At 41.2% G+C, this 26283-nt stretch overlaps 1 protein-coding gene across 9 annotated transcripts in view; it reads left to right on the top strand.

The window, feature by feature from the left end:
- TSNARE1 (t-SNARE domain containing 1) overlaps positions 1 to 26283 on the top strand; it is a 500311-nt gene that overhangs the window by 224827 nt on the left and 249201 nt on the right. For all 9 annotated transcript variants that reach the window (XR_015700647.1, XM_087739795.1, XM_087740277.1 and 6 more), the window contains 2 exons: positions 599 to 673; positions 2215 to 2271. Coding sequence is in view for 8 of the 9 variants with exons in the window: in XM_087739795.1 (XP_087595921.1) it covers positions 599 to 673; positions 2215 to 2271 (132 nt within the window). In the remaining variant the exon portion in view is untranslated. The remainder of the gene's footprint in view (positions 1 to 598; positions 674 to 2214; positions 2272 to 26283) is intronic.

Genomic DNA, 26283 nt, shown 5'->3' on the forward strand with positions numbered 1-26283 from the left:
GTAAATCACCCATTGCCATCAAATGAGGTGATACACTCTGTCATGGGATATCATTCAAACAAAAGACTTTTTATAGGAAAATCCTTTGGGTTATCATTTCCAGCAGATAATCCAAGGCTGGATTTTAGTAAGTAGAAGCAGGATACCATGCTCGAAACATTCTGTTCTTTTGATGGCAGTAAGGTATTTATTTGCTTGTGTTTCACAGTCTTTAAGAACTGGTATTGGTGTGAGACCCTCTTCATGCAGGAAGCAGGACAGCGAAATGTCCCACTATATATCCCTGCCACAGAAGGTGTCCAGCTCAGATAGCAGACCTCACAGTAGTCATGACTTGAGTTCTATCTTGAATGTCCAAGGTGATACTTTTTTAATTGCTTTGGCCTGAAAGATCAAAGCATCTTGTCCTCCCTTCCTAAAATAAAACCTCACAGCATCCTGACAGCCCCAGTGAAATTGAATTTTTAGAATACTATTTGTACCGACTTTATTTACGTGGTGTCTCCCACCAGAACTGTTTCCCGTGGTCACAGATAGAGTCTACTACTTGATTTATCTCTACAGATCTGCTAATCAGGGCTCTGTTTTTCCAAAACAGCAAGAGCGACTTCAGCTGGACAGGCTGAAGAACCAGCTGTCTGATGCCATCCAGAGATACGGAGCTGTGCAGAAGGTGAGGGTCTTTCTTGCTTCTTCCAGTCTTCCGTATGTGAGTTTGGGAACATGTTACGAGGGAGCGAACATGGCTCCCAGGAACGTGGAGCATCTCCACAGAGCTGCTCACATGTAGTTTCCTCCCTCTTTTTTTACTTTATCAGTCAAGCAGGGTATCATTACATTGGAATATGCAAACACATGCAACTGCAGAACAATTCAGGAATAATGGAAAAGAAAAAAAAACGTGCTTTTGCAAGCTGTGTGTCTGGTAGGACCTTCAATGGTTCCCCTGGCTTAGCCATGACATTATTTTGGTGTGTCTCTACTTTCAGGGGAGAAGGAAAAGTGATTGCACAGTGCCCCTTTCACCTTTTCTGCTTACAGAAAATGTGTGGGCAGCATTGCTAATTTAAATGTTAACCCACCTTGTGGCTCTGCTGTGTTCTATGGCTTTGCCAGAAGGTTTCCGAATACATCTTGTGGTTTGGACCTGTCACCGAGATCAAGCTGTTTAATAAAACAAACAAAACCTGAACTCCAGCTCTTTCATTTGCTTCTTGCTCTCCCACTTTACCCTGGGGAGGCTCTACTGATGAGCAGATTTGCTTTGCTTTTAAACACGGTAGTAATGATTTAAATGTACCATCCTCAAATTGCTTCACTCCCCTGCAGTAACAAGCTTGAACATATATCTGGATTAATTGAATCCTATGCAAATACAACCTGGATGAACTCTGGTTGCTTTCTTATACTACTTTAGTGAGCTTGACCCATGTCTGCAAGACATAGGAAGAATATATTGTAATTATACAGGTGTAATGAAATTTGGCTGGCAACATACACTTAATAATGTATCTCTGTTAGAAGCACTCTGTATCGATTGATTTTGCAACACTTGCTGCCCATGGTTTATAAATAAATAAATAAATAAATGCACGCACATAAAATTGCCCTCAACAGCATGTATATTATGTAACAGCATTGCATTATCCCTAGCGCTATCTCGTATTTTTAATTATTTCTCTGTCCTATTAAAAACCTCAAGTGCTGGGTCTTTAAATAAAATAAGTTTATCCCATTAAACGAGAAGTTGGAAGGATTCAGGCTCCACCCCCATATACACACACCTTTTTTATGGTTTTTTTTTTAATGTTCATGAGTACAATCCATGTGAACTGTACATGTAGGGTTTTTTTTTTTGAAACCTGTCATCAATTCCGAAGTGCCAAAATTAGCCACTGCAGTTTGTGAATGCCCAGTTGCGTCAGGAAACCAATCTGAGTGGTAAATTGCTACTTATCCACGTCCTAGCTGTCATTTCTTCAATGCGTGTTTCAGTTTTGATAACCTTGTCATTCTGGAAGCTTTGAATACTTTTAATTCCTGCAAGACCAAACTTTTCAGTGCTGTTGTACTCCCTTTCTTTTTCTAAATAATAAGACTTTTTTCTATGCCCTTTTATTTAAAAAACAGAAGAAATAGCTTCATATGATTCCTTCCCTAAATTTGGACTCTGTTTTCTTAGCCATTTTTCTTTTTCCCTCCCCTTTTTTACAGAAAATAGCAGAGAAATCCAAAGCTTTGCTTCCTACTGGGCAGAGAAGTACCAAACAGGTAAGTTCATGTGTCTCTATGTTTAACGGTAAGTACGTTGCTAAAAAAGGGCTGTTTTCTAACTCCACTAATGATGGTGAAGTGCATGGTGCTCCCCCACTACCTCCATTGAAGCCAGGGAGGTGGTTTTCAAATAGAGATGTATGACATCTTTGGAGGTGGAAGATACAGGACGCAGGAAAAAAGCCATATGTAAGACCTGTTTAATTATTCTCTGCTTTTCTGTTCTGATGGGGCTGTTTTTCCATTCTCGATGGGAGTTTTATCTACTCTGAACTGTATCAAAGAGCAGTCCTGTATCTCCTTCCATGGGAGCTGGGCTCTTAGGCTAAGTGAAATCACACTCCAAGAGCAATTTTGTAGAAGGAAGGAAGAGGGGTTTTTATCGAATCTCTGTCCTCACTTTTAAGAGGGATCATGTACTCTGTGTTCTTTGGCTACATTACATTGTGGTTAACTACTATATACGTAGGCAAATAGAGAGATTCTTTTCTCTTTTTACCCATATTAGGAACTTTGTCCATTAATAAATACTAGATGTAATCAGAGTATATACATTATAGTTTTGTGCATATATTTAGTTTCATATGTACATGCGTGTGTGTATATATAAAATATAATTAAATGTACGTGTGCCTGTGCACATATGTAACATGATTAAGAGTGTAAAGATATATATGTGTATATATATGTATATATATGCGTATGCGTGTAGTCTTTCACAAATAGTAATGCAAAATACTATACATGTAAGTAGTAATGCAAAATACTATATATGTGATATGTGTGTGTATAAGAAATCTTGACAGATTTCAATGAGAGGTTTGATGCCAGCAGATCAGTTAGCTATAGTTTGAGTCCAGCAGAGATTAGGTTGGCCTTTCAAGTCCTACACACTAAAAAGCTTTTAGGTATTTGCAACTGATATCATGCCACCAAAAAGCAGAACTCTATGCCTAATTTCAGTGACTATTTCTGATAATCTTGATACTCTTGTCTTTTCTTTTAAGGGGCAGTCAGCAGATTTTCTGCTTTCCTAATGAATTTTCATTCCCTACCTCATTGTGCCACCCAGTTTTCTATATCCCCCTTAATGTGTATATAAGAAATAGTTGTTCTTTGTAACATTAATGCTTCTCTGTAAAGAAGAATGAAATGATGCCACCGAAGACCCTACCATTAGGGCAAGTCAATGGACCAGAGCTTTAATATTAGGTAGGTTTCAAGCAATTACAATTCTGCATCAGACCTTTTTGTCACTTAGTTGGTTTTAGGTGGTAGTGGCAATGAAACTAAGGCCTTTGTGTGCCAAAAGGCTAATGTGTTCCGTTACCCTTTTTGAGAGTTCCCACCGTCCCCTTTGGAGTGATTGTGCATAGATGCTGCTTTTCAGCTATGTGTTTATAAAAATGTTATAGCTTATTTTTGTCCACCAACTAGTGATCTGCTTTGAACATGGGTATTGTGCATGGTCACAAATAGCACATTCTTGAATGGCGTCAAATCTACCGGATGTCAAACATTTATTGGTTTTGATGATTGAGCTCAGAGATAAGGGGGTTTATTTTGTGCATATTAGCTGTGATTTGTTTTCATGCCATCTATATTATATCACTTGTGCTTTTAAACAACTTTATTAGATTATTGTTGGTGGAGTGGATTGCAGAGGTGGGAACATCTCCGGTCTTGCCTGAATGACCACATGGTTGCATGGCCATGGCTGTTCTATATGATGCGGGAAACTGCTGGCCATTAACCAGTGCTAATAGGATGAAGAGGGATCATTATTGCATAGCTGTTGTGCATCCATGCACCTGGAGTAAGCCTGGATGCAATCAACATTTTTGGTATATTGAAAATTGTTGATGACTCCAAAAACAACCTTCTCTGGAAGGGAGCAGAGTTTTAATAGGGGAAAAAAACAAGATGCTGGATAAAAGTACTCAAATCTTGGAGGCAAGTGATGGTGGGATTGGAGGTAAAGGGAGGCGGGAGGAAGAATCGGACAGAGACAAACCCCTTAAAACAGGTAAGAATCCTACCTGTTAAGAGATTATAGCAGTAACAATTTGGTGTGGGTCAGGCAGAATCAGCAGAAATTGGATCAGCTGCAGATTATTTCTCCTTGTAGCTGTCATTTGCAAGTGAATGCTGGTGGTTGCCTTCAGTGCATTATGAAAAAGAAGGGGGTTGTTGTAGTCCTTGGTGAGATGCTTCTGACTCAGAAATAGGCTTGATCACGCCCAAGAACATATACTTTTCATGCAGTGACACTTGCTTGGGCTGGGGACACATGAGGTTTCATGCAAACTGCTTGAAAAGGATGAAAGTTAATTCACATCCATTTCAGCTTTCCTATATGTTTGTAGCTTCACACATCTTCTTTTCTTCCTCCTTCAAATATAAAAAGAGAGAAATTAAATGTGTAAAAGCTGCTGAAGGGAATGAGTGGTGTGCTTGGTTTTTACTTATTATTATTTTTCCAGCTGCAGATTGGTCAGGACATGCAAAATTATAGTTCCCACAGCAACCATACCCTGACCACTATGTGCATATATTAAGACATTAAAGTTAACATGCTATACAGTAATGCAAAATGCTACATATGTTCAGGGGACCTGATTTATGGGTCTTGTGAGACTGCACGGTGAACTTCTTGACTTGGTGCAGATCCAGCCTTGATTCAAGTGCTGCTTGCCTGCAGGGCTTTGTTTTATTTTATTTATGCTTTAATTTATTACAGCAAATTTTAAGAGGTTTGAAGAATGCTAGTTTTTCTATATGTGTCCGTATAATTCTTCTATTCCATTGGTGGGTATGAAAAGCAAGATGTTTCGTAACACAAACTCTAATAAGTTCCCTTTAGGGAGTAATTGATTCCCTAGACCCACGTAACAGGTAAAAATTGGAAAGTGAAGCTTTGGGAAAATTATTCTCCTGCCCTTTGTGGTTTGCTGTAAGTACTGTTTAATTGAGTTTATTTATTTATAAAAGCAAAATAAAACCATTGATCCAAAATTCCTTGAAGCCTGAAGTTATATAAATTCTTAATCAAATATGTGTTTGTAGGAATGTATTTGTGTGTAGACAAATCGATGTAGTTCTGTAGGTGTGTTACTGAATATATTGAAAGACACACATTTTGACTGTGCTAAATGATCATTGTTGAACGTGAGTTGTGACAACTATTTGAAAAAAAGCCCTTTCCCTTGGATATGTAAAAGCAATTTTAAATATTCACCCAGTGGCCAAAATGAGACCTCAGAAGTCTCATTAAGGGAATGCACAGGGGAATCCTGGAAAGCAGCTTTCCATTTATGAGAAATGCTGTTGCGGCATACAGCAGAGACGGTAATGTATTTGATGGTATGGTTGCCTCTGGTTCCTGCCTACGTATGATGCAGACGTGCCTCGAATCCCCCTTCTCCCCCTGCACAGACACACCTTGGTACAAAGCAGCTGTTCCTCCTTCCAGGCAGAGCCCACTGTGGGAGATGGAGTATTTCAGGTGTCCCCCATAGCAGTGATGGAGAGCCTGGGACAGTGTGGTCACTGGTAGGAAAGGTTGGACAGCTGAGTAGACCTGTCCTCTTGAGCTAAGTCCATCCCACAGTGCAACACCTGGGTATAATGAAATATAATGTTCTAATAGCACAGAACAGATTATCCATAATATTAAAATAATAAATGATAGCCTGCAGAAAATCCATAAAATAGCCAATAATCCCCCGAAGCAAAGGAGATTAAAAGAATCCTTCTTTTTAATTCTTTTTAAATATTCTGCATCTAACATCGTCTACTTCCCATAGAAAGAAGAATATGTTATTGTGCCCATGACTGAGTAAGTTCAAGTGATATTAAACCCAACAGCAGACTAGGCTGAAAAGCTGGAGGCTCCTAAGGACCAATCCCTGGCAGTGCCTAGCAAGGCCAGCCCAGTTTGTGCATCCTTACTGCATCTGTGACGTGCCTCCAGGCCACCTCCATCTTTCCTGGATCCTCATTGACCACACTTAGCCATCTATCTTCTCAACTAATGAGGAGGAAAGTGGGCTTTCTCACCATGTAGACTTTGTGGGTGGTTCCCCAAAAGGAGTGGGAGAAGGGGAAGCACAGCTCGGTTTTAGCTGAGGAATGAGTTTTAAACTAAAACTACACCAAAAATCTGAACAGACTTTTTTTTTTTTTTTTTAAGAGGAAACTTTCCTGGTAATTTTTAGAAATTAAAATTACAGTAATTGTCATAGTGTAATCGCACCCCTCTTCATTTCCTGCTGCTCACGGGGAGAGGGAAGGATAATTACTGCTCTGGAACATGGCAGTTGCCAAAAGAGATGCCTTTGTTTCCTATTCCGTAAGCCTACTTGACCCTTCTCTCAGAGGTCAGTAAATTATGTTTCTCAGGAGCACAAAAATGGGTAATAAACCTCTATTTGCATATACAAGCTTCTGACTGCATCAATTTATTCATGCTTTAAATGGACTTCCTTCTCACAGGAAGCATCATTTCTCTCTTTCTTCCTGTGTTTATGAAGTTGTTCTTTTTATGTGATTAGAGTAAAATTCTCATTTAGGGGCAACAAGATCCAATCCTTGTCTTTATGGGAGAATAATTTCTTGGCAATAATATCTGCATAAACTGCATATATGTATGTGTGTGTGTAATGACTCTAGTTACTTGGGCTTCTATTTTTACAGGGTCCTTATCACGGTAGATGCTGTATAAGCATAGCTCTTAGATTGTGCCACCCTGAGGATCTCGCAGGCTAAGCAAATGCCAACAGGCTATTTTGAACAATAATTAACGATGAGTTTTTAATGCAGTAGGTGCTCTTCGTGCTGGAATTCCAAAGCTCAGTTTGAAACTGGCTTCAACGTTTGGGAGAGGTTGTGGTGTGTATTTTTCTTAAATGCAAAATTGAATTTCTCACAATCAAAATAATGGCTTTTGCCCCGACAAATGGAGCTTTTTATTTAAGCATTTATCTTATTGACTCTAACATCTTATCTCAGAACTCATCCCAGTTCCTAATGTTCCAGTCTGGCTGCTATATCTTACTAAATCAAGCCTTGGCTTTGGTGATAATGTATCTTGCATGTGTGGTAGTAATTGCTATGTCTTTTCAAGGTGATTTGGTATGCAGCTACTTCTGTAAAAAGTGTTATTTCAGTAATGTCAACTTTGTTTTAAATGACTATGCATCCATTAAAAGCCATATTCTAATCAGCCCACTCCTCTGTTCCTAGGGCTGTCAATATAGAGCATTTAAATCACACAGCTATTTTTTCTTGACTTTATTTAAGTGTGGGCTTTTGTTTGTTTTGTGGGTTTTTTTAAAGTGGTCATTAAAGCAATTTTCCTAAGATGATTTTTTTTTTTTCCCCTGCCTGTTTGGGGGAAGGGAAATAGATTCTGATACAGGGATCTAACAGTAGATGGAAATAGAGTCATACCTGATTTTCTTTATTTGCCCCCTATATTCCCAAAGGAGGTGGAATATATTCTGAATGGCCCAAAGTACTGCCCTTGCACTGCTTCCAGTGGGCCTGCTTTTTTGCTCAGCATGCCCATGATCTTGCAAAAAAATGCCAGTGGGTTTTATAGACATGGTACTTCACTAACTAACCATTAAACTCCATCTCTGATATTTCAGGGATGCAGCACTTTGCAACTCTAAGAGTTAAAATGAAGAATCCTCCACCTTTAAGGACATTAAAACCTGCATCGCAGCCCCTTGGGAAAATGCCCGTATTCTTCATGCTGCTTGTGCCTGTGCACAGGTTTTGTGGGGCAACAGGAGTGCTCAGGACTTCAGTGTTGCATGGAAAAAGCATGTACGAAAATCCCCAAATCCTACTACATCTGTAAAGGAGGTAATTTGCAAAGGCTAGAGCTTCCAATAACGTATAGCCCCTTATTCCACAAAAGGAGAAAAATAAGAAAAGACCAAATCCCCCCCAAACCTGCCATTTCCTAAATTGCCCAAGCAACTTCAGCATCGTGGATTTTCCTTAGCAATCCTCTATCAAGTACCTGTCATGGGATAAGCCTGCTTTGCTTGCCTGTGTCTGCTGATGTAGCTGGAAAATGCAGCTGCCTATATCAGCACCCGAGCAAAGGATTTTGTATTCATTAGCTGGGTTTTCTGGTTGGTTGGGTTTTTTTGTTTGTTTCTTTCTTTCTTTATGGGTTTTTCTTTTTTTATTTTTCCTTTTGTTTGAGTGAGAAAGGACAGAGTTTTTTATGTGGGCAGAGGATGAAGGCAGGGGAAGGGTTTCTTTTGTACGAAACCTCCTCCACAGCAGCTCGCTGGCTTCACACACCGTGCTGATGCCGCTCTCCTCTACCCCAGCTCTGAGTCATTGCCAGAGCCGTCTCGCAAAACCGAAGGGCCGTTTTGTCTGGAATGAGCCAACCTCACCGCCTAGCTCTGCAAGCACTTGCTTTTATGCTCCCAAATCCTGGGGCCGCTGTTCCTCACCCCACACTGGCGAGGACCCCACCAGGACGGCTGTGCATGGGAAATGGTGACGCTGGGGTTGCGTGGAGGTGTTTGAGGTCATGGGATGAAATGCTGGCATGAACGTGCCTTGTTAACAGGAGAGAGTGCTTTCGCAGAGAGCAAATCTTTATTGTGCCCAGAGGCTTGGACAGATAACGTAACTCAACTGGTAGCCACATTATTATTCTTCCATAGCCAGTGACAGCTCTGCAAATATTTTTCCCCATTGCTTGTGGTGGCTGCCTGGGTAGTTGCAGTGCTCCTTTCTCCTCTCAGCTGCTAAATTTAAAGGATGTTGCAAAAACCCACAGCTTCTTTCATGCCAAATCAGGGTCATTCATGGAGGTGATCGCTGTGCTCGTAAAAATAGGAAAAACTTTATTCACCTGTTGCATCAGATCTGGCCACGGTGTCAAGGAGTGCTGGCTCCTGTTTTCTCATGAGTACTGCTTTTCGCACAGTGAGCGTGGGCAGCGCTTTGTTGCATGGTCCTGGTCAGCACTGCTGACGTGGCTGTGTATATCTATAGATATAGATGTACATACACATATTTACATCTACATCTACATCTACGTCTGCATTTACATAAATATAAATAGAGATATAAATAGAGATCTAAATACCAATACTGCTATAAATATTAATATTTATATTATAAATATTAATATAAATAAATATAGTGACAGGTGTGGATGGATACTCACCTTGGTCGGAGAGCTTTGTCCTTGCACACAGCTTTTCTGGGCAGTGAGGGTCACCTTTGGCAGCACTGTCAGATCTGGGCTGACAGCAGTATAAGAAGAGAGCAAATGCAGGGCAAGATCCCAGAGCTGATGAAACATAGGCTGGGTCTGTAAGACATGTGTGGCCACGATGGCAGTAGTATAATTATGAAAAATAAACCTCTGCATCAGTCTGCAAGCTTGGATTTTGTTCACTCTTGGTCAGTGGCTTTTCTTCCCTATATATTCCTTTTATTTTTTTCTGTGCAGGAGCCGCCTGATATAGTAAGTGGGTGCTTTTGCCCACTGCAAGTGGAAGTGGCTCCTGCTGGTGTGATGGGGATGCTTGTATGACCTCATCTACCTCCCCTCCTTCAACCCCACCTTGCAGAAGTTGTATCGCAAGAGTCTAAATTGACTTTTGCCCTGGCAAAGATCACGCAGTAACTGGAGAAACAAATGTGAAACCTTACTGAGTGTGTCACCTTGCTCCAAAGTGAATGCAGTGTTATTTAATACGTTTAAACCCCGCTGTGGAGATGGATTATTGAAAGGAAGGAAATTGTATTCTTCTAAACCCACTTTGATGGCTGCATTTATCACATGATTAAATGTGAACGGCAATGGTATTTTCCCATGAAAAAAGTGTATTTGGAAATAGGTTAACCCTTGCTTCACTAGGGTGAAGAAAAAAGTAATATTTAGTGACCTTTCTTAGGGCTCCATCTGACTTATCTTCAGAGTCTCAATAACCAATGTTATATCCACCATATAATTCAAAGATATTTAACCCCTTTCACTCCTATGTAGAGGGCAGTGCTGTTACTGCCCCTGTGCTGTATATCATCTGTGAAATGCCATGTGATACGCCAGCTGTTGCACATACCAGCCCCCAAATTGACCTGGCATAGTAAGACAGACTTGCTATCTCAGACTCTTTCAATTGATCACAATTATACCTGATTTACTGCAAAGAAAAGGAAACACAGGACCAGGCTTCTAATTTGGATTCTTTGTTCTGTTACTTAGTTCTGGTGGCCAGTTGAAAACTGTAATCCAAGTTTGTGTTATTTTGCCAAATTAAGCTTACACTGATGTTTTGGTTTGTTATGGAGTTTCATCTTCACTTTTAATGATAACCCAGGATGCTCAAATACCTTTGGAGTGAAACCATAAAGCTGGACATATATCAGAGAGAGGATTTATGTATAGTTTCTTTATAAACTACACCAGGCATGTGCTGCAGATGATGTTTCAAATAGTTATTTTTAAGCTGATAGCAATAGTCTGTGTGATAAATAAAATAAATATGCGTTCACCTAAACACAGATGGTATGTATATATAACTCTCACAAACTTCTCAATTTGAGAAGCTGCCTGTGTAGAAAATAATTCCCTTGAGTTTAAGAGACTTCTTCAGCTACGTCTTACTGTCCCAAATCTGAAATGAGGTGGTGGTTCACAACATGTGCCATGGGAAAACCCTGCTGAAAATTGCCAGGACATGCTCCCATGTGCATAGATGGGAATGAAACAGGAGTTGGACTCGATGATCTTTATGGGTCCCTTCCAACTCCAGGTTTTCTATGAATGAAAAGACTGAGCCATGAGCATGGCTCATCATTGCTACTGTCAGGAGCAAATCAGTTGCATGGCTGGTACCTCCTTAGCATCACCCGTGTGCCTCTTCATGTCTGTAAATTGTGGATAAATCCCAAGGAGAGAGATGCAGCCAAGCTATCATGGGTATTCTCCTCTTTCGGGTGTTCAAACGGACAATTTGTCATTTCAGCAGCAAGATGACAAGAATGCATCTTACCGTTCCCCCGCAGTAAAACACAGTAGCACTCTGCAGTGTCCCCTTCATTAATCCCACTTTAATTAAAGCTGTGTTACCATGCAGTACACTGGGATGAGCATTAGGCAGTTGGTCACTTGGGCAAGCCTTGCATCAAATGGGTTTGGTGCAAGAGGACTTCTACCCTGGTCCTTGCATCAGATAAGGCCTCAATCTTGTCTCTTGTCTCTCTGTGCTCAACTTGAGTACTTGTCTTCTCCAGATGCTGGAAGGGAGCTGAGAATGATAGAGCAAGGAAGGTTTTTCCCTCATGCGTCATTTTCCCACATGCATCATTCTGATATCTTAGAGAAATGCAGTGTTTCCCATCATAAAAGAAAAATAATTTATTATAGTTTTTATTTATTTTTTTTATTTTCATGTGATGGGTCAGAGCCTTGTGAAAACAGACAGTTGTACTGCGGTTAGTGCAGCACTGCCAAGGGGCACCGAGCGAAGGAAAGCCAACCTTCTGCCCCTGTTTGTGCAACTTCCCAAGGCAAAACTCACACCACAGACAGGAGGTTTCCAAAGTCCTCCTTGGCACAGAGACCAAGGCACGGGAAAGCCTATACAGGTTGTACTTCTGCATGGATAAAACTGTCTGGATATAGGTCAAAAAAAGGCTTATTTCCATGTACCCAACTTTCTATGGGGCAAAGCTGAAGATCCTGCTTCCAATCTGTGCAAGCCCTGGATCTGTTCGGAGTTGTGGTTTGCATACCTCACTTGGATAAAATGAAAAGCTTCAGTACTTTATTTTCTACTTTCAATCAGCCTGTAAGCTCCTGAATGAAATAAAACTATCAAGATGGTTCCTAGAACCTTAATATTAGACTTGCTACAACTGAATCTCTTGATCTGCAGATTTCCTTGCTTTAAGAAGGATTTTCCCTTCCCTTCCCTTCCCTTCCCTTCCCTTCCCTTCCCTTCCCTTCCCTTCCCTTCCCTTCCCTTCCCTTCCCTTCCCTTCCCTTCCCTTCCCTTCCCTTCCCTTCCCTTCCCTTCCCTTCCCTTCCCTTCCCTTCCCTTCCCTTCCCTTCCCTTCCCTTCCCTTCCCTTCCCTTCCCTTCCCTTCCCTTCCCTTCCCTTCCTTCCCTTCCCTTGCCTTCCCTTCCCTTCCCTTCCCTTCCCTTCCCTTCCCTTCCCTTCCCTTCCCTTCCCTTCCCTTCCCTTCCCTTCCCTTCCCTTCCCTTCCCTTCCCTTCCCTTCCCTTCCCTTCCCTCCCCCTCCCTTCCCTTCCCTTCCCCTCCCCTCCCTTCCCTTCCCTCCCCTTCCCCTTCCTCCCCTTCCCCTTCCCCTTCCCCTTCCCCTTCCCCTTCCCCTTCCCCTTCCCCTTCCCCTTCCCCTTCCCCTTCCCCTTCCCCTTCCCCTTCCCCTTCCCCTTCCCCTTCCTTTTTTTTGTATGGGAGTATGTTTGCATAAAGAGCTTAGTAGTGGCATGCTGAGAAACAGATGATTGCTCTAAAAAAAACCCCAGCAAACAAAAATAAATAATCGAAGCATCTGCTTGCAAGCACAACCGATTTCTGGTGAGTGAGGAAGGTGTTTTCTCCCTTTCTGTGCCCAGCAGTTTGTAACTGGCTAGGTGATTTAAGGATAGAGAGTGGGAATGTGTCTTTTGTGTGCTGCAGGACATACTGACCTCTTCTGGAAACTGAGGACTGGGAAGTTTGGTGGCCCTATTGTGTGAGCTACTTAGTTGACCCCTATATTCAAGCATGATTAAAAGCACCACTGAAGAGCTGGGCACAGAAAAAAGCCTTTTCCAGCAGTTGCTGGGGATGGGGTGAGGGAAGCTGTGGATGCTGCACACTTCAGAGTGCCATCTGCTGGCATAGGACTCACTTAATCGGATACAGAAGCTTTGTTTTATGGAGCTCAGATGAGGACAGCGGTGGAGAAAGCTTGATGAACCATTGATACTTGTCAATTAATATAATTGAGATGAGGATAAAATTTGTACAAAGTCGGGGTGGAATAGGATGTTTTATGCTTCTGTTGAAGGCAGAGTCCCTGCTTACTAGATGGTGGAAAAATTCAATAAGTAACCACCTGCTACATGTTCTCTGTTCCAGGTAGAACATACATATTAAATAGAATTGAAATAAGTGTAATATTAATGCATTTGTGTGTATACATATATAATTTTTCAGGTTCCTAAGGAGGAGAAATTTTAACTTTAGGTCACATCTGCTGGGAAGCATCAGGGAGTTTGCCAGTTTTTAGTCTCAGCTAGTCTGGTGCTCATCTGTGGTGGAGTCCCAAGGGCTGTGCAGGTCCTCCTTCTCCCCAGTTCACATCATTTGGGCACCCCAAAGGTGGGAGTAGGCCTTGCCCATCAGTGCATCTTTCTTAGGCCCCAGTAGGGTCTGGCAGAGCCATGAGTGTGTGTCTAATACATGGGAAAGGGAGTCACGGTGACATATCACTAGGTGCAGCATGGGGTAGCACTAATCTGCTATCTCTGAGTTTATCAGGTTCAAAATTATTGACATTAATAAGAAACCTCAGCTCATCTGTGTGAGTACAGGTAATGGTGATACCAAGTGGTGTTCACATGTTGGACGCCTGCCTGCCTGCCTGGTCAGAGCTGCCAGGCAGTTTCAGGCTGGGAAAAAGTGGGGAATGAGAGAGGATTTTGCAGAAATGTAGAGGGGAAAAAAGGACTTTTTCTTTACAGAGAACCACATTTTTTGTTCAAAAATGCTGAGTTTGGGATCTGCATTTTTTTTTTTTTTTTTTTATGTTTTGTCCCTCATACCTCTCATTTTACAAAGGTACATCCTTTGCTTGTGGGACGTCATTTGTGTTCTTGTCCTACTCCAGTCCTGCTTATTTTGAGATGCATTTTATTTTGAGCTTGATGATATCCAATGTTACAAAATCTTTTTCTTCTCCTAGCACTGCTTGTTGCTTCCAAGCCTACAGGCATTGCCCCCCTGTAGAGACCTGAGTTCACACAAAATCCCTTTAATCACCCTTTTGCCTTCTTGACTCTCCGGTTCAGCCGTCTTGAATCTCACAGCTCGCCAGTGGTGCTCCTTCCCCTTCCCAGCTGTAAGAGACTGGAAAAAATTACAGAATATAAATTGGCCACCAAAAGAAAATGACAGATTCAAAGATGTGTGGTATGGTGGTTTGTGGTTAGTTTATTTTTTTTTTTAAATGCTTTATTAGGCTTCTTTGTTTATGAACAGGTGATTGTATTTAAGACTTGATATGAAATAGGGGGAAATGAGCTAGGGAATCTCTTCCAATGCTGAATTTTAGCAGACATCTCTGCAGGTCTGAAACACTTTGGAAATTAAGATATTTCAACTGATCCCCATTTTACAGAAAAGGCAAAGGTAGGATGGAGCTTGTAGGTCATGCAGCAAGTTATACTGAGCTAAGCAGATTTGACTTTGTCACTGTTGTAAACACAAAGTGTTTGTTGCTAGAGTAACCCATGCCATGGGTTATCTGCTTTGTTATGCCCTGGGGTTTTTTTTGTTTGGTTTGGTTTGGTTTGTTTTTCATGATGCTCAGAAGGAAATGGAGATCGGTAGGTCTGGAGGTGTGTGCAAAGAGGAATAAGTTGAGTAGTTCTCAAATGCAAGGACTTTTACATGCAAGGAGTTTGCAGCATTTATGTGTTTCATCGGTTTGTTTATCCACTGTTTAGCATTGAAGTATTAGGTGTGGGACTGGGAGCAGGCCTGATGAGTTAAGTCAGATACTTTTGGGTAGCCCCCGTCGTGAATGTGAAAGCTGCTGTGTATGAGAGTAGAGGATCTGGGCTGTAGTGTCTTCATGGTGTGGGGATTTGAGGAACATGCCCTATTGCTTTCAATAGGGTTGTTTTGTCATTGGTCTTGCTTACAGAGCAGGAAAGATGGAAGGGAGAATGAAAGTATTTCAGTGAGATTCATCTCATATGACTTCTTCTTCATGAAAGTCATGTAGTTGTTGTAGACATTGACAGGAAGGCATTTTGCAAAAGGAACGATGTGCTGCATTGCTGTGTTTATTTCCTTGAGTGTCTAGTGAAGGGCCAAGGAATGAGTGAGGTATTTCATATTTATCCAACATCATTACATTTAACATCTCTGAGCTTTCCTTTCAATATCCTCTGTTAATTCCCAACATCACAACAGGAAACAAATCAGTCTCCTTGTTCCCTGGCACAAATATTTGGTGATAAGGTTACCAATACACTCTAAATTAGCTTTCATAGTTTCTGAATGCAAAGTTGTACATGAACTTCCTTACATAACATGGCAACTGGTTCCTCTTGACAGGTTGCTTCACTGAGTGTGATAAAGATGACTTTGGCTTCATTTCAGGACAAGCGATGTGAGAAGACCGCTTGCCTGTAAAATCTTTTCCATCAGGAAAATTCCTTGCACTATGATTCACTCATGCCATGTATGGGGGAATTAAATTCTGGGTAAGATGCATGAAGGAAACCCCACAGGAGAAGAAATGATTTGGCAGCTGATCTGTAGAGCTCTTTCAGCCACCTCTAAAGAAAATGCTGTGATGCCAGTATCTGTTTCATTACACATCTGGGCTTGACTCATCTGCTACAGTAAAAGAAGAAAGAAACCCAAAGAAATAATTAAAGTTCATTATTGCATGTATATGAAATAGCATTATTAAAGTATCTACCTCACATTTATTTATAACCCTTCTTCCTGACAGAGCCTGACATGTTTCGCAAACACCACTGAATGATTATATATTCTTTGCCCAAAATCTGAGGATGTTGCTCTGCATTTTATTCATCACTTGTTCAGTCAAAATTTATGTTCCTGCACAATCCGTACATTTTCTGAGATCTCTTTGTGTAGGTACATTACTCATGAGACCTACGAGGCATATTTAGAATAAGTCTGAGTGGAAGGGCTCAAATTTCTTTCTGAGAAAGTCAACATTTTCTGAGGAGTGCAGGACTGGGCACTGTCACTGCATGACAGGGTGAGACTGGAGGAGAAGGATACCACCATCATCACTACAATCCAATAGATATGTTTTGATTAGCAGGATGGAGTTATCAATGATGATACTTATCCAGGACAACTGAACTAACATGACTCCTCTTGGAAAAATTCCCTGGGACTTTGGGTGGTACCCAACGCTCAGAGCCTTTTGTAAAACTCAGCCAAATGTAGTTTCCTACAAAATTAAAGCACTTGTCAACATCCTTGGGAGACTGGCCCAGGACATACCTCAAAGGCTTCTCTCTTACTTATGATCAGACTGGTCTCATCCCCTTCCATTTGCCAAATGAGACCCGAGAATAGATGAAAAAGGTATGGATTAGCTATGTGGCTTGCCATATTAGCACAGCTGTGTTTGAGCTAAGCAGCAGCATGGGTAAAAGCATGGGTGGTGGAAGCAAACAGAAAGACTCCAGCAGAAAGGTAATGTAAACCCATCAGGGACTTTAGAGTGCTGAGCCAGGTTGATGCTCCTTTACTGATGGAAAGTGTCACCTCCCTCAGCAGGCAGTGTCAGTGACTCGTAGAGCGCTTTCCATGGAGAAAGTCAGTGTGCAGCCTAAAAATTATGATAAAATATGCAGTGATATTATGGACTCAGTCAGCCTTCATAATTTGGTATGGAAAATATATGTCCTACATTAACTGTGCCAACAATTTCCTCACTCAGTCTAATCTCAGATCAGTAGAGAGTCTCAGATCAGTAGAGAGTTCAGTATTTACCCGGAAAGAGAGTTTTTCCAATGCTTTACTTTTACCCATTTTTTATCTCTATTACTAAAAGTCCCCTGTGGCAAGAAAGTTTCCTTTCCAGAAGGTGGGCAGGATGTTGGTTTATCTTCAGAAATTAGTGGCAAATACTTCTCCAGGAGAAGACAGAAATTTCTGTCTGTTAATGGGATTTGCTGCTCAACCACTGTGGACTTTACTCCCCAATAGTTGGCTTGTGTATGGTAACTAGGGAGCAACAACAGTAATGCACAGGCTTCCCTAATGGCTACACTGGTTTTGGAAAGATTCGATGCCTTTCTTCTCCCCTCCTTGCTTCTGAAATATGTCAGAACTACTGAGGTTTTCATTCCCTGTGAGGAAGATCTGCAGATGGTCCTATCTCAGACCCCGTCTTACCTGAATGGAAAATCTGTGCATTTTAGAAGCATCCTGGATCTGCCTTTGGCTTCCTTTCAATTCACTTTCATGCTTTCTTTCCTCTTTGTCCCACTCTCCCCCTTTCCAAGCATCTTCTGTGTTGTTAATTCGCTCTTGCTAGTCCCTGCTCTCTTTTTGGTTAGTTGTCCCTCTTCCTCTGTCACTGTCTCCCATCCCCCCCCCCCCCCCCCCCCCCCCATTTTGCTCACGCCATTCCCCTCCATAGAAGTTTTGGCAAAGAATTGAGACTGAAGAGCATTGAAGCCATTTCCTTGACATGTGCACCCCTTTTATAGCATGTGATACGATCAGTTGCATTTCTGCCCATAACCATACTATTAATGTTTAAATTGTACTTATTGACATAGTGATACCTATTGTGAGTCTAACAATATAAATATGCTCGAGGAACAGCTAAGAAAACAAGATAAGAGTGTCTCAATGCCCAGAGGAGGTACACAGGGTAGAGAGTAGTAGGGAACATTATGTATTTTGCTCATCAACAATTTTTCAATAAAAGAGGATTTAAAAACTGCAGCAGTTTTCAGCATATTGAGTGTGTGGCACTGAAGCAAATTGGGATTACTTGTGTAGTGACTTCTTTCTGTGTTGTAGCAAACTACTTCTGACTCAAACTTAGGGTATGAATGAAGTTCCTCTCCTCAGTGGAGCCTGTGGAGGTCCACAGTATTCTCTATAAATATCGCTCTCTTCGCATTTGAAAATTTGAAGGGATATGAAACAGGGTTGATCAGGGACTGGGAGTTTGAATGGCAAAACAGACTCTGTTCTCCATCGATTCTGCTTCTGCCTGGTTTCTATGCTGTCCTTTAGAAGAACAGGGTAGCATTTTTGCAGAGAAGAGTAGCAACCTTTGTAACTCAAAAGTATGTCATGCTAAAAGGCAACCAGCTGAAATGAAAAAAACGGGTTCAGTCCAGGTGTTTTGAATAAATAGTTAAATATCATAAATCTAAATAGAGGTGGTAAATAACTCTTGAGGAATCATCATGAGAACATAAAGAATCAAAAAAGACCCCACTGATATCCATGAGAATTTTGCCATAAGCTTCACTAGGATCAAAATTCAACCCTCAGCAGCAAAACCCCAGGAATTATAACTCTGTTTTCTTGCTGATATTCTTTTTCTTGGTCAGGGCCCCTCCTTGTTGTTACATGAAAGCTCATGCTGGAGCTTGGGAGAGAGAAAGGTGGAACTTGTGAAGACGACAACTTTAACATAGCGGCTTCCCCACTGCAGTACATTCTTCCTGGTCCATATTGGGCCTCTCTTGATGGATTTAAATTGACCTTCAGGCTTCTTCCTGCCTCTTGCATTGTTCTGAGCACTAAATCCTGGAGAAGCAAAGACCTCTTGTCTGACCTGAGCACATTTCATGGATAATCTGTGTTTGTTCTGTAGACTATAATGTCTTCGAAAGACGCAGCATTGAGCATCTGCTTTCTCCTCTCTCCCCACCACTGGTTTGTTTCTAATGAAATATTTATTAAGAGAATGATATTTGCAGGCAGAGAAGGGGATAATTCATGCGAGCAATCAGCTCTGGGTTAACTGGAGAATGAAAATGTCTTGGACCGTAGCAAAAACTCATAATCAAAGGGCTCCCTAGCTATCCATCAAACAATCAATTACTGTATCCATTAGTCCCCTTTCACCACACATTAGAACAATTTACTAGACATGCTAATGTTCGGGTCATTGCTCCTTAAGGATGAGCAAATAGCAGAGGCATCTATCAAAGTTTTGATGCAGTGTGATCTCATACAGTGTGAATATATAGCTTAGATCACTTCATATCCTCATGATATTATTAAGTCTATTAAGGACCTGGCCTGTGGGGGAGATGCTGGTTGCCTCCAGATCTCAGCAGCTGGAGGAAACTTGTCAAAAGAAATTCAGCATTTCATATGGTTCAGACTTCTGTGTGGTGAGATAGAAGGTCATTCTGTGTGAAACATGAATTAACAAACCACATGTCAGTAAAGCAGTGGTGGTTTTGTTACTTCTTGGTTGCACTGACCAGATAATTGCAAACATGTTTTCTACTCTTAAATGTGCCATGTCAGGGAAGAGAGGATTTCTTCATGAAAAGGGAATCCAAGCAGGTTCTAGGGCACCACCCCAGATCTGTCTTGCCTCATTGTCCTCATCCAGTATTGGATAAATCTGGTGGGATCTCAAACCATACATGCCAAAGGAATCTCTCTTAATTATTCCACAGTGTAGATTTCTACCACTGAAGGCAACAAGACTACAGTCAGTTGAGAGAAACAGACACATCTTAGTATACTCATCTGAGCTAAGTAGGATGAATTCTTCTCTAGGAAAAAAATATATATATATAGTTTGTGGGTTTTTGGTGTTTTTTTGTTTTGTTTTATTTTGTTCTTTTTTTCCAGTCTCCCTTGGCCACACCTGGGCATCTGAAGGGTAAGTCTCTACTTCTGAGCCTGACATTCAAGCCTCCCTTTATAGTCTACGACACAATCTCATGTTAACTAGCTGTCAATCTTTTAAATCTGCAGAATAGGGCTCTTATCTCCATTGACTTTATTGACCATGTCTCCACTGAATATAATGGGAGTCTTAATAAGGAGCTTGGAGGTCAATGCTTCCAGTGTGGGTATGTAAAGCTTGGCGAGGTGGATTTCTGGCAGTTCAATTTGGCTGATGAAATCAAACGAAGATATCTACTGTGCAAACATCTCAAATTAGGGTTAAGAGGGATCCCACTTACATGTCTGTACCTCCAGTCCTGAACCAGCATCTGCCTAATTTATCCCTCTTTCTCTGAATGGGACACGATATCTGATGGGACAAACAGGCATCTAACGTTAGGTAACTGTTAACAGCATAGCTCCTTGGCTCTGTTAGCAGTTTATAGCTCTTTAGAAAGTCAGTGGAGAAAAGGAAAAAAAAAAATTAAGCAAGGGCATAACTTTATTGGGTTGAATTACCGACTGGAGAAGCCCTCTTCACTTTTTTGAGTAGACAGGGAGCAGAGGGAAATATTCCAGTTCCCCGAAAACACCCTTCCTGTGGCTTGCTGTGGCCCCTTTCTCCCCCCAAAATTCATGGCTCCTTGGACAGAGAGAGATGACAGTGCCAACGGGTATGTGCCTGCATCCATGCACACACACATATGTGTTAATGAGGAGCTTCTTGTGCAGTGTGAAGTCTTAGATTATCTAAGTGATAAAAAGCTCATCTCCACATATGCAAAGGAGCACTGAGGAGCAATACATTATATACTAGAAAATGCTGTGCACCACTGCATGCATACATGTGCTGTATGGCCTGGAGCAGCTCATTGCTGAGTCCATAGGTCCTGATTTGCGAAAAGGGTAAGTAAAAGAAGAGAGCACTTTGAATAATAAGTAGTTATTTCATAAGGCTTTATGAAGCTTGAGGTGTAATCTAGCCTTCAAAGAAACAGCAGAAAGCTGTTTTTCTACTGAGAGGATCCTACTCCAGTGTGGTTTTGGAACCAGAGGTCTATTTTGAGGAGTGAAATATGATTTTAATTCAGTCAGTATGTCCTAGCCTTGCAGAATCTGTTCATTTCTCCTTTATTACTGTAGGAATGGAAAGTATCCAGATTCAAGCCCTCTGAGACTAGGTCGAATAGTTAGGAAAATTACGAAGAGGCAACTAATCAACCAACCAACCAACCAAAGCCCCATACAGCAGTTTTCAGAGTAGACTTTAACATGTGACAAAATTTCTCCTGTGTTTGGGTGAAAGTTTCCAACAGAAATGTATTTTTATGGCACAAGCCATGAAATCTTGGAGTTAATGGCTTGGGAAGGGTATTGGTATATACAGAGAGAATAAAAAAGAATACAAACAGGGAAAGTAAAATAACAAGGTATAGTCTATAAACATCAGATGAGAAAACGAGGGAGCTAAATTAAGTAGTCTAGAAGAAAGTATCAATAGAGACATGATTACAGTCTATAAATACTTACAAGGTGAAAATATAAATGAAGATCAGGTGAATTATTCACTGAGTTAAATGATAGAAGTCAGAATGGCCTGATGGTAGGAAAGAAACAGGTAGATTAAGTGCTAAAGCTAATAAAGAACAGTTGTGTGGATGGTTAATGCCCCATCAGTTTGGAAAGTCGATAGCACAGTTAAAACATAAGTAAAATAAATAATAATAATGGTCCAATAAAAAAGTGTGGTAGAAATTATCTGAATATTTATCTGTGGCCTCTCCTGCCTCTGACACAGTTAAGACATTGTCCTGATGTTCACTGGTAAAATGCACAGATTTTGGACAATTTTGTTACATGTCACGTTCTGGAGGTGCTGAGCTGAAAACCTTTCAGCATTTTTTATCTTAATCCTTTCCCTGAATGTTTTATTTTGCAAACATTTTAGATAGCTTTTCAATCCTCATGAAAGCCTTCATCAAGCCTCTATGCTAATCATGCGGTATGGGACTGAACGCTTGAGCTAAAGAAAGGTTAGCATTTCTGTAAACGTATATCACAGAGACAGCATGGAGCACATGAGGATAATAAAGCTGGTCTACATTGCTTTCCTTTGCTGGCACTTCCTATTTCTTGTCAGTCTTTGGAAGGTTAAATTTACTTCATCTTGCCCTGTAAAAAACTCATACAGGACAAATGAACAAACAGCCAAATTCTTCCTATTTAATTCTCCCTGGACAAACTTAATTCAGAAACAAGATTTTGTTCCCTTTAACAATGTTTACACTTCCCATTTTCATTATTTCACTTTGCAGGCATTTTGGTCACAAATATGCATTGTGACTACATTTACCTAATATCTTTAGTTTCTCTTTCTTGAGACATTGTCTCGATCTGTAATAACTAGATCACTATTCTTGAGGAAAGATGTAATTTTCTTGATGCTGTTCTTGTGTTTTTCTTTAAACCAGTAAATACCCTGACTTCATTTGACTTGAAATTCAAGTTGTCACTTTTAATTTTTCTTGAGTTGACTGGTTATTAAATATTTCCACTAAACGAATGTCCTCAGATCCACGTTGCTCCTTGATGTCACAGCACACAAAAATCAGGGCAAGCATTTAACTCCCTTCAGTTGAACTTATTTTTTTCTTAGCGTTATTTACAGGTTGGGAGATTAGACTATGTTAGAGAGGGACTATCACTGGTCAGGAGAAAGAAACAGACTCGTCCCCTCCTGCATGGACATGTCTAGGACAAGTAGGAGAAATCAGCCATTTCACCAATTTAGTTGAAAACGTGATCTTTATTTCACTGACTGTATTTCTTGAGGAACAAATGCCACAGACCTTTTGATTGCAAAAATCCCTGTCTAAATAGACTCTGCTGTGCAGTGCTGTGCCATAATTATACACTTAAGAATACAACTACTAGAATCAAATGCTAATTTCCAAGTATCTTCCTTTCCTCCCAGCACTGCCAATTGGGTGATTGTGTCCCATGAGCTGGAACATATCATGTTTGGAGGGAAAGCAGAAAAAAAAACCCAACCAACAAACGTTTGGTAGGAAGCATAGGGAGACAATAAAAGGAATTTCTACTTGTTAGGTTATACACTTTCAGCACACACCTTGTTAGCTTGAGCAGATATGTCACTTAAAAGAGACCAAAGAACTTGCTCCCTAAGCAATTCTTGATTGCAGCATACAGAAACAGCAAGTAACATTGGAAAAAAGCTGCTTGGCCTTGCTAAAGCCCTGTTTTGTTTTCTAAGTTTAAGGAAAAGCCCATAAAGACTGTGCTTTCCTGGGCTCCGTTATTTTCTTGACCCAAGAGGAACAGCAGAACCTCTATAATCAGCATAGACAGATGTGCTCTTCCAGATCCAGCTGAGCTGGCTGAAAACACAACCCACTCAAGCTGTGTTGGGATTGCCTTCATGGCTTTCCTAACAGGATGGGGCTTGGTGATTGCTCCCAAGTCCATCTCTGGCAAAACCAGTGGAGAAACATCCATCCACCTGTTTTTAAGGTTACCTGCATGTATAGCTGATGTGGGATAAGGGGTTTTTACAAACACTACGTGCCAGGATCACTTGCCTGGATTTATCCTTTGTTAAATAACCTAAAAACAGACCCTAGAAAAAAGGCACACACTCTTCAACACTACCTGTGTTGGGAAGTAGCCCAACATAATTATGTAGTCTTTGTTAACAATGACTTCCTCCATCATCTTCACGGTGTCTTTGCTTTCCTAAATCTTATTTTATTTGAGATGCTCATAACAGCTTCAGTTCTGGCCAGTTCTGGTCAAAAAGCTCAGTCTAATTAGATCTCCCTAGAGATAGAAAGTTTTCATCAAACCTGTTGAAAAGAGAAGCCAGGGTGAGCCCTTTACATGCTGTCTGGCTGTTGTGAATGGGTTCACCAGAGACTGACCACAGATCATGTCACTGATCCATGACAGCCTGTTGTATAGCAGTGCTGCTAGATAGTCCCAAATTAGATTTTCAATATTTTCACTTCGATTCAGTTGGTGTCTCTTGTTTCACTGCAGGTGTCTGTCTTTTTCTCTCTTTTTAACATTTTTATTACCTTTGTTTGTATTTTAATTAAAGCAAAAAATGTCCTGAAGAAAAACAATTAAGGGTTTGTGTATCGTATTAGTGTAATACCTAACAAGCAGCTGCCTGCAATCAGACATGGATCAATAGGCTTTATTGTAGCAAATTCACAGGTAAATTAAAAAAAAAAAAAAGTTTACATGGCATTGAGAAAATGTGAATTTTTGTTCCCTCTTCTCCCATCGCTGCTGTGCACATATGAAGGGTCTGTCAAAGACACTTTCTTGTTGAACTTCCCAGCTTGTGGTTTTGATCTGTTTGGTTTCTCTGCTGATGCCGTGCCATGCAGTGCGTGCTGCTGACTTCACGCTTGCTTGGAGTGGCTATTTTGGATGGGACAAATCGTGCCCTAAACTCCACTGACTTGACTTTCTCTCTATTGAGAGGTTGCTTTCTCAGGTGGAGATGAACTCTGCCTGGCTCTGACTCTTTTGCTTGATCATTTTGACTAACTCGCTTTGACTTTAAGTTTTCAGGTTACCAGCCTATGATAACGCCCCTGTTTTGTTTTGAGTTAGTGCTGAAAACAATTTGCTGTGAACTGGACCCAAAGGGCTGAGCATCCTTTGTGATAGAAGATAGACCATTTATGTCTTGATCCCTTATGGTGAAATCCAATGGATAACAGAAGGCTGCTGAGAAAAGCCTGTAAGTGAAAATAGGTTATGTTTGCCTGCAGAGGCATTGCTGTTGCCCCAGTGCAGAGCTAGTCATTTCTGTGCTTCAGCATCTTGCTGAAGTACATTTCAGTACAATGTTGGCATTATTCAAACTGGGGCTCTTCTGTGGGTGATGCCAGAAGCTGTGGTGGGGTGAACAGGTATTGTCCCATTCTGCCATTCCAAGCTCAGCCCCCACTTTTCTCCTTCTCTCCCACAAAGGTGGACCCCACTCTCACAAAGAGGCAGAACCCTTCTCTTGTCTCATCAACTGACCACCTACCCTTACAATGGTCAGCAGTGTTCCTCCAGATGGGTGGTGAAAAGCTGCCTCTGATTTTTGTCCTAATTTGGGATCAGGCTTTTGGGCAGTAACTGAAGTACTGTGAACACAGACAGTGAAGGGGCTGTGAAATGGGCAGATATTTTGTAGAGCAGTCGGTAAATGAGAGTGTTTCTCCCTACTAGGCTGTGAACATTTGCTTGGACACTGAGCAGTCCAGTGAAAACCTGCCAAAGGCCAGTAACGAAAAGAGATTAAAAGATTGCTGCCAAAGAGGTTTGTGGGAGTCAACCATGTTTCCGAAAAAAAGTGTCTGAACACTTTAAAAAAAACCTGAGAAGGAGACGAGGATTAACAGGAGTGAGCCTCCTCCAAAGTGCACGGCATAAAAATATACTCTGGTTTAGCCACTAACATTCAAATTCAAATGCTCCATTCTGCATAGCAGCTACTAGGATTTAGTAAATATGCCCATTTTCATACCTTCCATGTAGTACAAAAGCAGTCAATTTCTTGAAAGAAAAAAGACATACTTTTTATTTCCAGCATCTTCCTACTTTTCCACTGCTCCACACTACAGAGTGGAACTGTACCCATGCTAGGGGTTGTCTCTGCTGCAGGAAATCAAGTTGAATTTGGCTCTTGCCTCCATGTGAACCCAGGAAAAAGACTTCTCACTTTTTTTTTTGCACTAGACAGGTGTTAACGAGTGAGCCAGTGACTCATTCTCCTTCTTGTTTGCCTTTCTAGCAGGGACCTGCTCACCAGCTGTGCGGCACATACGTCGGGAAGCAGAGACAACACGGTCCTTTCTAGACAGTCTTGATTTGTCTGTGAGCTCTTGCAAGCATGGTCCATTTACACAAATGCTGGGTGCTTCAGATGTTCAGTGAGGGAGCTGCGAGCAGGGGAGTTTTCTGCCTAGCATCAGGATCCAGGGACGACATACAGTACAGCTTTCAGCCAGCAGTGCCAGCCAAAAACGGTGCCAGCAGCAGAGTTGTGCAGAGACAGAGAATTATGAGAATATAATTCAGACAGCTAGGAAAGGGCAGGAAGAGCTTTAGGAATGTGATGCGATGCTGTAACAATACCGGCGAATGCTCTCCTTTGTGGCAATCTTAAAGGAGCATTCATCCACTTGCTTTGCATGTATAGAGTTGCCACCTGAAGCTAGTGATAGCACAGGCAGTTGTCTTGGAGAAGGATGAGTTTAGACATGTGTGATCAGACTTCAGTCATTCAATGAAATGGGTTTGAAAAGAAAAGGATGTTAGATTACAGAGAGGGG

This window comes from Nipponia nippon, unplaced genomic scaffold (assembly GCF_047370975.1).
Source record: "Nipponia nippon isolate SJK-2023a ecotype South Korea unplaced genomic scaffold, ASM4737097v1 scaffold_1, whole genome shotgun sequence".
Taxonomy (NCBI): Eukaryota; Metazoa; Chordata; class Aves; order Pelecaniformes; family Threskiornithidae; genus Nipponia; species Nipponia nippon.